Genomic DNA, 12302 nt, shown 5'->3' with positions numbered 1-12302 from the left:
ATAATAAAATACTGCAGATGAAGCTGTACTGGAATTTCATCATAAAAAAATTCTATCCGATTTACGTTTTCGTAACTTCTCACATAATCTATTACTGCTAGGGCAAAGTAATTATTCCTGTTCAAGAGGTTAAGAGAAGTTTTTTTTTTGTATAGCTTCTCTACTATTTATAACATTACATATTGTTACTAATTTCACTCACTGAAAAATAAATAAAAGGCCTGTAAATTTAAATATCCAGGAAAATATATTTCTCTGCACCTCCTTACACATGGAGCTGTTGTACAAATTGTAAAAGAAATTTTAAATACATAGCATTGCGACTATGAATAGTTTAGAAAACATAAAGTAACTTGTTTTTCATTGCAAGAGTTGCATTACGATCTGTTTCCATAATAAACTAAAAATAACAGTAGAAAACAGTTAAAATGTCTTTTCAACACCGAGTTGAACATAACTGTCTTCATTGAAATTCACTTTGTTGATTGGGAGTCATAAAATTAAATTCTGATCTTTCCTTTGCAAACTTTGGAATTGTTGAAAAGCTTTCTATAGCTGCAAAAATGATTAAAATCAGCTTGGTAGAATAAAGAGAAGGCGGGTCTAACAAGATTTAGCAAAAGGACGAAAAAATATTGTAATAAAAAAAACTTATTCCTCTTAACATTTAAAAAAAATTAAATAAAAGAATAAATTAATTAAAAGGCTATTATATTAAAAGTTTACATTTATTTCCACCACTTTTAAAATTTGTTTGCTGTTTTTCAATAATTTAATTGGTAAAAACCTTAGGATTCGAGGTAACCTAATTTTTTAAAAATTAATCTTAGTTATTTTACAACCATATCAATATCATAGTTGTCTGACTTCTGATCTTTTAGAATCTGTTTTGTTACTCTGTAGCAACCACTCTGTAGCAAAAAACACTAATCAGATTTGAATGAAATTTTCGCTATTGGAAAGCCTGGTTTTCAGGAATGATAAGTTGTATAAACCAACTGCTATGACCAAACAGTTGTCGGCTAACTTTCATGAAATACTAGCCACCGTGGAATTGGGGGTAGCCTTTTTCATAATAACAATCGCTTAGTATGGAAAGAGAGGAGTAAGTGGTTTCCGGTTGTTTCTTAATCTAGTTAATATAGGATGTGTAGCACTTTTGAAAAATGACCGTAATAGGGTTTCCTCATAGTCATAAAGGCTTCTTTTGACACTTTAAGGTTTACTGTGGGTTCTACGAAAAACTTTACAAAAAGGAAAATTAGCTTATACATTTAAAAAATAACTTTTATTTAAAACCGATTTTAAAATACCGATTTAGAACTCCATAACTTTCTTAGTGATGAGTGGTTTTCTGTGATTTACTGGCTTCTGTATTCTATGTAAAATGTTATAGGAATGAAAGGGTATCTTATGCAACCGTTTTTTTAATCTTTTTAATAACCCACTTTCTAATATAATTTTTTCATAGTTTACTTTTTTCCAGACCCCCACCTCATTTTATTATTTACTTCCTATTATTATTATTTTCTAATATTTTATGAATATTGTGAAAAAATGAATTATCATCGAATTTTAACAATGCAAATCTATTAAAGTTGTTTGAGGAAGTGCATTTATGCGAAAGTTATAATTCTTTGTAATAACAAGTAATATTTTCTGCCACTCATAACCTGTTTTCAGTTATATATTATATTCATATTATCACTGCAGCAAGTACCTAATAGTGGAATGAACAAAAAAAACAAAATAATTTTTAATTCATAGTAAATAAACTTCCAACTTCTGTCACGAAATAAAAAATCCTTCTTCACCAAAAAAATAAAAAAATTGCCAGGTTTTAACTTCTTCACTCTACTTTAATCAGTAGTGTTAAGAATCGAGCCCATTTTTGAGAATTATAAAATTCTACTTTCCATATCTCATTCAAATCAATTAGTTAATTTACTCTCACAAAGATAAATTTAGTGAAGCACGCTCTTCACTAAACATACATTGGTATACATTAAGTTCAATTCAAGTACGAACTGTTTTTAATAAAATTTAAACTGATTAAGAGCAATAAATATAACACTCAAACACCCAAAAAATGTAAATTAACATCTCTTTTTTTATATCTCAAATTATATTTACATCTACTTATAGTTTCATAGATTAAAACCAGAAGTAAATTTCATCACAATAATCAAGTTATAAAGGAGTTTTCCGTAAAGCACCTTAATTAAATACACTCTAGACATTAACAGTAAATCAAAGATAGCATAAATATCGGTAGAGTCCAGCCAGTAGTAAACTAGGAATCATAATAATGTCCAGTACTACGGATAGAAGCAAGACGTAAAGAAAAGATAGTAACATAGAAACAAATAACATTAGAAATATAAATGATCATAAATACTTTGATGACACAAATTTAAGAAGACAGGCCTCGTCCTGAGTATCACTATTACACATACCCGCTTTAATTGCCTTGTGTCTTTCTCATTGTCTAAGAGGTTAACAGCTAGACAGTTTACTAAATCGTTACGTTTTATTTTGTACTTAGTTGCAAATCGATCGACTTTCTTTCGAACACACAGTAACCCTAAGTACTTGTGAATTTTGTTGTTCCGTATATATTTGGTGACTGCGTAAAGCATCTCGCAAATTTATTCTAGAAACTCTGAATAACATCTACATTGCTGGTATTTGCCTTACCTCAGGATTAGATTCCGTATGTTCAAACCGGTCTTAAAATTACTTTGTACAAAAATAACTTTTTAGATAGGAATAGTTGCGATTTCCTGCCCAATAACCAGTATAGCTTCTTAAATTTAATCAGTATACCTCCTAACCTTCCATGTTAGAAGAAGATCTAGGTGAATACCTAAACACCGTATATGTCAGTCCATCTCGCGGGATGTAACCTATATATAAATAGATTCCTGGGGAGTCACCACTTCTTATCGCGAATGCCATGCGAGTCGATAGAGTTTGATTGACCTTTATTTTACATTTCATCAACCGCTAAGCTAGTATGTCTAACCCAAATTGCAACTTAGTCGAGCCTTGAGTTGGATCATCATCGACAGCCTCGATTGCCATGCAGTCGACAAACGTTGCAATAGTGGTGTTGTCTGTGACTGTAACGTTCGCATTGAAGATGTAATAGAGAATAGGCCCCAACACTGATCCCTAAGGAACACCCGAGGAAGTGTCAAAGAATTCTGGTAACTCCTCCTTATATTTAATATGGGAGAAGCGTCCATTCAAGTAACTAGGCAATATTAAGTTAAAGGCTTGAGAGATTATTTTTTTTTTAGTTTGTATAGCAAGTCAGGCAGCCATACCTTATATGTTAGCTGGATATCTCGAAAGGCATCGGAACAGAAATTTTTCTCATCCGAGCAGTTGAGCTTCAGGCTACTTCCTGTATCAACAAGGTCAGATACCACTTGACCTCGGAATTGTGCCAAATTGAATTAATTAAATTTCTCAGTGAATTAAGACGAAATATTATCTGGTCGCATAGTACATCAGCCGAACCTTTCAACTCGATGGGAACGAACAGTTCATTCTTAATCCAGCTCCTGTGAGACTCCCAGTCTGTCATGATTTTTTGTAGTGTAGGAGGTAGGGGATTTCTTTTTCCTAATTACCACCCCACTTATAGTGAGTAGGACAGGCATACCTAATCCTTACTGAAGTGTACACAGATAAATAAAGGATGTTACATAAAAACCCAGTAAGTCCGGAACCTTAGTCGAGTTGTGGACTGCACGGTGTGTAGACTGTCTTTCTAGAGCTCCGCGTTTTTTGTTGTTTTCGATTGGTTTTTTGGTTTTTACATTGCTTTGGTGGACTGGAACTTTAAGTGGATTGGACAAGGAATACGGACTATCATTTTTGAGTTATTTGGTTACGGATTTATCAAGTTTTTTTATAGTTTTTTGTTCTCATTAGTGAGATCAATATTTTTGTGCTTTTTACTCGCTAATTCTTAGATATTATAGTGTGTTAAAGTGTTGGTGACTTTTATCAATAACGAAAAGACTACCAGTGTGTATAAAAAGTGAGTAAACTTATTGTACAATAACTCTTTAACAGTTTTTTGAGGTTATAACAGAGCTTATAATAGCAAATTATTCTAAGTTATTCGACAGGCTAATACCAGTCTGAAATTAACTGTAAACAAGGACTTAGGATATTTTTTCGTATATTAGTAGTTATACGAGTGAAATTTTTCTAAGTCCTTAGACTAGTTTTTATTAGGGAATTCTTTGTTCCTTAATAATTTCTGAACCATTCGTCCTACATCCCTCATCCCAAGTTATAAATCCATCCCAAAAAGTTTCCTACTCCCTGACCCCCCCACCACCCAAAATTTTGGACCCTACTTTTGGGTTGATACATTTTACCAACCCCTACAAATTTCTTTTGGGGCTCCCATCCCCGAGTGGGTACTCGTTGGACTCGAGATCGTCCCCGTAGTCCAACAGCGCTAATATGAGACGAAGAGGATCTCTCCCCTTAGAGGGATCATCGCAGGGAGCTTCTAGCTCACAAAAGGTTACCATTACTAAGAAAACGGAGGGTAAATGTAAAAAGAGACCCCGACAGGGGTCCTCAGAAGAAGAAGAAGGACCGCCAGAGAGCCTTAGCAATCTGGTTTACCAATTGGCATTAACTATGGTGGCGTTGAGACAGCATATGGGACCAGGTCTCTCAAAATACATAAGTACACATGAGCAGGAGCTCAAAGACATATATGATGGGCTTAATGCCTTGACGTAAGTCTCGTTCTCTTTATCAGTTGTTACGCAGGCTACTCAGACGGACCCTATAGTTGTGGAAGATGAGATTGAGCAAATTCTTACTAAGGAACTGACAGATGAGCAAATAATAGATCTACTGCCCAAAAGGTGGCCAAATAGTTTGCGGAACAAAATTAGTTTGATTAAGGAGTTGCCTTTCTGAGGTGGTGGACTCTTGTACTGTTAGTAATTTAAGTAAATGTTTTTCAAGGGGATGAAAAAGAAGGTATTAGTACCTAAGAAGGTATTAGTACCAAATACAAAGTAGGTGACATTCGTAAAGATGTACAATCAATTCTTGGAGACTGTGACGACATTAAGAAGAGTAAATACAAAATCTACTATGATGGTAATTCTACTGAGAAGAGCACAATGGGAGCTATATTGAGGGCTTTAAGGAAGATTATTCTTCAGGCTGGTAATTTAGTTTTTGTCGTCCCAATAATAATATTGGAAATTATATGAAGAGATTAATATCTTATTTGCGGAGAGACGAGGAAGTAGCGGTTAAAGTGCTTACGATCCCAGTTGAAATTAAGCTATACAAGGCAAGCCTGGACAAGCCCATATTAAAAAGTCGACACCACCGGCAGTTGACAGTCGTACTGTGGTTATCAAAGCAGCTGGAAAATCCTATTCTCATTTACTTAAAACGATGAAGTCTGCAGTAAGTAGCGAAGATGCAAAAGAGGTCATCTCCTTACGTAAGGGCAGGAATGAAGAACTCCACGTGAGAATTCAGGGAGTGCAGAAAGCTGCAGAGTTTACAAGTAACCTACGAGATAAGGCGGCAGAGCTGCATGTTAACCTGCGTACAAGAGCGGGAAGGCGCACAATTATCCGAGACGATGGGGATAGGTGTTTTAGATGTTGGGGCACCGGACATCGGCGGCAGGAATGCAAGGGGCCAGATAGGAGGGACCTCTTCTTTAACTCTGGAGGGCGAGGTCATATGATTGCCCAATGCAAAGAACCAAAGAGTTGTCTCGACTGTGGTAGCGGTGAGCACAGGACTGGTTCTTGGGCGTGCTCTGACAAGCATGATTAAGCTTCTCCTAGCGAATGTGAACAGAAGCGTGCTATCGCATGATTTGCTGTATAGACTTGCTATTGAGTGTGATGTAGACTTGTTGGCAATCACTGAACCCAACATACATCAGTCAGCGAAGTCCGGATGGATGGCGGATACTGTGGGTGATGCCATTAATAGGAACGTCAGTAATAGGGTGACTCTGAGTTTCAAGGAGAGAGCAGAGGGAGTCATAGTGACTGAACTGGAGTCTACAATAATTGTAACAGCGTATGTCTCGCCCAACATCACGATTGCGGATTATGACAGGTTTTTAGACAGTATATATCGAATTCTGTCCAAAAAGAGCAAGAAATTCGTGTTGTTGGGTGATTTCAACTGTAAGACGACTTTTGCTGGTTGCTCCCGCAGTAATAGGAGAGGAGAGCTAATTGAAGAACTGATGGAATCCCTCGGAGGTCGCTGTTTAAATGATGGTACTCCAACTTACGAGGCTCGGGGCCACTACTCTGTTTTAGATCTGGTCATTGCTGATAATAGATGGTCAATGGATCAGCTAGAGCTAACAGTGATGGATAACGATATTTCCAGTGATCACCTTCCGCTACATCTGATCATAAAGGAAGGCAATGACTCTGTAGTTGAAAGACCTTTTGTTACAAGACCTACAGCCCGTCAGGTTGACAAAATAGTTGATAAAGTAACTCAAAGGCTACGTAATATGATTGAGTTGACGCCAAATACTCTTACCTCGGTAATACAGCAAGAAATGGATAAGGAATTAAGGGCCACTGGGGGCAGACGACAAGTCTACTGGTGGTGAAATGAGATAGCACACTTACACGATAATTTACAGCAGGCTAGGAGAAGGAAACAAAGACTGAGGATCAGAGGTGGTGCTGAGTTTGATACTGCAGCCAAACTATATATAGAGACTAGACGCCACTTGAACAGGGCCATTAAGAGATCAAAAAGGGATCATTGGTTCAAACTCTGTGAGGAATTGGACAATGATACCTGGGGCCAAGCCTACAAGATAGTTACTAAGAGGTTTGGCAGGCGTCTGCCTGTGTTGAGTGAACGGCAGGCTATGGCACAGTTTGACTAATTATTTCCATGTCCAGCAGAGGCAACTGACATCTTGCCTGAATATGAGCTGAGGAGGTTTACCCCTGCTGAGCTAAGTAACGCTATTGGACAACTCGGTAATAAAAAGAGCCCTGGCACTGATAGAATCCCTGCTGCAATACTCAAAGGCCTTGTAAAACAGCTTCCCTGGGAGATGACTGATATAGCTAATTATGGCTTGGAGAATGATTCATTCCCGCGATGTTGGAGGGAGGCCATGGTGGTCTTCCTCCCTAAAGGCGGTGATGATCAAGGTCTGTCTCGATTTAGACCGCTGAGTCTCTTAAATAACTTGGGCAAAGCGGTAGAGAAGATGCTCGCCAACAGAATTTTATGCGAAATTGAAGAAGGCGTGGCTATAAGCGTCAATCAATTCGGGTTCTGGAAGGGACGTTCCACCGTGTTGGCAGCAAAGAAAGTAACTACTTGGATAGCAGATGTCAGAATAGGTACTTGGAGAACAAGAGGGATTCCGTTACTTGTCTCCCTAGACTTTAAGAATGCTTTTGGCTCCATCAAATGGAGCCATATTCACAGTTCATTTGGCTAAGAACATAAGCCCATATCTTAGGAGACAGGTGAGTAGATACCTCTCTCTGACAGATCGTGCAGAATTGCAACACAAAGTGGAGATTTGGAAGTCAACATACACGGTGGAGTTCCCCAGGGCTCCGTTTTGGGCCCGTTATTATGGGTTTTAACTTTTGACGGAATCCTGAATTTGGATTATCCTGCAGGAGTCGAGGTCATTGCCTATGCAGATGACTTGGTGATCCTTGCGAGTAATAGACATGCACTGGAAGTACAAAATAAGGCCAATTTGGCATTACAGATGATAGAAAACTGGCTATGTAATAAAAATTTAGTGCTGAACATTGATAAATGCAACTTTCACTGGAAGAAGGATCATTGATCGGCTGGATATCAGGATCAATGGTGAACCAATAGCAAAAACTGATAAGCTGAAGTACCTAGGCGTTACCTTTCAGAGGAACGGTTCCTTCACCGAACATATAAACGAAGTTTGTAACAGGGCTGACAGAATGATAAAATCTTTAAATATCATTATGACGAACCAAAGAGCGCCTAAGGCGTTAAAGAGAAGGGTCGTAGCGTCATCGGTAATATCGTCCATGCTTTATGCGGTGCCGGTTTGGTGGATTTCAGTGCAAGTAAAGAAAAACCTGGCACGTATGATCAGGACCCATAGGAGACTTTTGCTTGGAGTAATTTCTGCATATAGGGCGGTCTCCTATGAGGCTTTGTGTGTGCTCGCTGGAGTTCCACCGATTGATTTATTGGCACTTTTAAGAGTTGAAAGAGACCAGGGAGTTGGAATTCACGAATCAAGGCAGCGGCTAATGGCAAAATGGCAGGACAGGTGGAATGAGAATGGCCCTGGAGGTAGAACAAAGAAACTCATCCCCGATATTAAAAGCTGGATATATAGGAAGCATGGGGAAGTAAATTTTCACCTGTCACAATACTTTACAGGGCATGGCAACTTTAATTTTTACTGGCACAGAATCGGTAGAAGAGCATCGACGGAATGTATGTATTGCGATCGCGAAGATGATGTTGAGCACACATTTACTGACTGCCATAAATGGAAAGAAGAATTAGTAGACATCGATCTATCATCTGATGATAACGGCAGATTAATTAATCACATGTTGCAGAATGAAGATGCCTGGAAGAGGGTAGATTCAGCTATTAAGAAAATATTAACGCAGAAAAATGAGGACGAGAGGAGATTGGGGTTCTGATCTTAGTATAGGGAAGGGCGGATAGTCCAAGTGGTGAGGACTGGCATGCTGAGGTGTGCCAGTTTCGATGAGCCACTGGGGACTCCAACGGTTTTCTTGATAGGAAAGATCAAAGAAAAGACCCAATCGTCACGTCAAGACAATCATGGTATGGCGTGGCGATATATATAGATGGGCATATCAATAGACTCAAAAGAACTGACCGGTGGGCCGACCTGCCATGCCGGACATACAGCCGGTAGGTGGGAAGGCCCATTTGAGTACAACAGGCACTCCCCTGGGTAGCGCAATACCAACCAGTCGGACCGGCTCAGGAGAGGAGAGTCAAAAAAAAAAAAAAAAAAAAATCCGGAACCTTAGCCTGATTTGACAGCCAATATATTGGCTGTAATCCGTAGATCACATGATAATACTTGTTCATGATGATTCAATCATTTAAAGCTCGACCGCTTTTTTGTTATAAGTAATGAGCCCTGTAAATAGTGTTATAAATGAACGTGTTTAGAATTTCAGTCTCCTCTCGCAATGAAACGCGAGAAGAAATATTGTGAAATACTGATGAAATTGTGTCTTGTGAAATACTCAGAGAATAATTCACTCGAGATCAAATGGTGAAGACAGTAGACTATTGATAGCATGAAAGGCCCGTGCTGGTCTAAAATTTCAATCGAGGTCGTTTAGATATGATCACTGCTGAAATTCGGCAATAGGTCATGTCTTATTGTTTTCTTTATAAGCAGCGTAATGCCCTCGTACTCCCTACCGTCCGGATGATTAGTCATACATACTACTATAGTGACTCCTAACAAGATAGTTCCGATCAGTGACGGAAGTTTCACGCAGGAGTGCAACAACTAGTGATTCTGTGAAGATAAATGTCTCTAATTCCTGTCTGCGGACAGCAAGACCATTGATGATCTAGGTAGCTATCCTAAGAAATTTTTGCATTAACAGATCTTGGCTATCACTAAGCTGAGTAAGCCTATCAGGCTTTTAGTTTGCTGAACCAGAAACTTTATGTTAGAAGTCAGTTTCTGTAATCTGTCCTTGGGATCTTCACGGGTATTGCGCTCCACAACAATGGCATGAGATTATTATTTGATTTGACGGTTAGATCTCAGACCTCTTTCACCCTAAGGAAGGGAAATTGGCTGTCATGATTAAATGAATTCGACTCTTTGTCCCTAAGCCCTTGTGGAATAGTCATTTGGAGCATAGCACTTTCTGCCTCTGTTTTCTTTTCAAGATCTCCTTATAGACTCTACAACCTATATAGTTAGCTGGATAGTCTGAAAGCTAAATAGTGCAAAACAGCAGGGGTATTTCAATCATTTTTAGGATAGTCTTCAATCCTGCACCCCTCTGCAAACTTGACACACCGGGTCAATGATCGCATGCAGTTATTCTTTGTACATCCGTATTGTTGATATCTCATGCATTGGACCCAGACCAAGGTCTCTTATGGGTGTCTCAAATATGACATTACAGTTCGCGATTTCTCTTGTTTCAATATTTCCTTGTTGTTCTCATTAGGCACAAGATTTATGAAGGCTGTAGGAGATCGTTTTTTTGTCATACGATAACGGGCGTTTATAATACTTCGTACCTTACGACCTTGTTCTTCAATCTTACTCCTGTTGTTGTCGGTCAGGATTAAATAATGTAGGTTTCTCAGAACCACCCGAAAAGCACGCTTGACTTTTCTCTAGTGAATGTGTTCGATTAGCTCGTGTTCACGGACAAACTATATTATTTTTTTTTGTAGATGTCTACGCCTTATTACATCACACGTAATTGTTTAGCACGAATAAATTTATTATAATAGTTGCTTTTGGACACGAACATTTTCATAGACACTAGTCACCTTTGTAGGGAGACTCAATACATCCGTGAACTCATAGAGGAAAATCGGAGGTGTTTGACGGCCTCTTTCTTGTATGTTTCGTCGTTGCTTTCCTCCATCGGTAAGACCTCAAACCTGTTCAACTAAGTTAAATAGTTTGTGACGTCACTGGTAGTCTGCGTTGTCCTTGGTTTACGCGTATCGGAGACGCTGATTGAGAGTCTAAGTCCTCAATTATACTTTCACTGTCCAAGCCATTCAGGTCGCTCACATGATTGTCTAAAATACGCTTTCGCCGCGGTAAAGTCCTAGGATCTCGATCCGAAGTTGACCAATATCCACGCTTTCTACCATAGTTCTGCCAGCCGTAAAATCAATTGTGTCAGATCGATCAGTTGCCAGTTGATCTATGTTCATGTTACACAAGCTTATGGGTGTAATTTACAAATTAAATAGAAATAAAATCATAATAACTAACGAAAATTAATTTTAATTATATAGTATATCATTCCAAGTATAACGATTGTCCAGGAATAAATTAATTGTTTATAAAGGCTCATTAAACACGAATATAACTTAATCAGAAGCAATTTTTAATCTAATTTTACAGCTAATGTTAAAATTTTAAAGATTATTAATTATAAAAACTATTCTATTGTCATTTTAAAACAAAATGACTATAAAATTAATTTTTTGCCAATAGCTTTTGTACTTTTTGCAATAGTAAAACGAGAATCGTTTCTATTAATTATTATTGATAATTTATTAAAATGATTGTTTTTTATTAATAAATTCGTACTTGAGTAAAATTAATCGAGCAGTTTTGATATTTAATAAAATAAACCTTTCTAAATTCACAAATAGTTACTACGATTCGAATGTTGTAATAGTAGGTATTATTACATCTCACTTGTCATTGTTTCATCCAATTCGGCTTTAGATAAAAAATAATGTGATTCATAGAAAACGTGCCTGCCCCGTACAATTAATAAGCGTGCAATAAAATCAAACGAGTAAATAACGACACCTCTCATTCCTTCCTAGCGACTCAGGTCATGCTTTTTCGAGATATATTTATACTTGTATATATATATTTACGGTGTAGTATCAACCGTCCTATTCTCTAAAGTAGATGAACTCCAGCAAAAAGGACATTGCACTTGTCCTTCATTCTTAAAAAAAATTTGTTTGTAAGTATATTCTAGTAATTTAAGTAGGTAAATTAAGTAAAGTAAAATTACTTAAATTAATTTAAGTAAGTTTAAGTTGGTAAATTCGCCATTCGAGAAAAACATTAGAAAATTGGAGGGAACACAATCGTGGTAATTATCTAATGCTAACAAATCATTAATTGTACAATAATCACATGACAAATACACAAAATCAAAACGTTATTAACTTTTACTTTTCGTAAAATTTGTCTTCTTTTAGTTTGAAAAGTTACCAAGTTACTAACTTTTATTAATATGTAAATGATAAAGAGTATATTGCTTTATTAACAGCTTTACTTTTTTTTTAGATTATTAAAATGATTAAAATATAAAAAAATTATTGCATATAACAATAAATTTAATGCTCAAAGTGAACAAAATAATTCACTCTTAAATATTGCTCATATGTACATTTACAGTACTTTTTTAAATCTGTAGTAGGATGCAGCTGCTTTTCACACAATAAGAGCTTCTGGATTAACATTTGAGCCGTAAATATTAAAATCAGAACTATAATTTTTGTTTGCAGAA

General features: G+C 37.1%; 1 protein-coding gene across 1 annotated transcript; it reads left to right on the top strand.

The window, feature by feature from the left end:
• Positions 1-5833: 5833 nt before the first annotated feature.
• LOC142317698 (uncharacterized) lies at positions 5834-6646 on the top strand. The gene has a single exon (XM_075354245.1). It carries the CDS (start codon positions 5834-5836, stop codon positions 6644-6646), a length of 813 nt encoding a protein of 270 aa, XP_075210360.1.
• The last annotated feature ends 5656 nt before the right edge of the window (positions 6647-12302 follow it).

Source organism: Lycorma delicatula, chromosome 1 (assembly GCF_047948215.1).
Source record: "Lycorma delicatula isolate Av1 chromosome 1, ASM4794821v1, whole genome shotgun sequence".
In the NCBI taxonomy this organism is placed as follows: Eukaryota; Metazoa; Arthropoda; class Insecta; order Hemiptera; family Fulgoridae; genus Lycorma; species Lycorma delicatula.
Note: the sequence above shows the minus strand (reverse complement) of the source record. Positions and strands in the feature narration are given on the sequence as shown.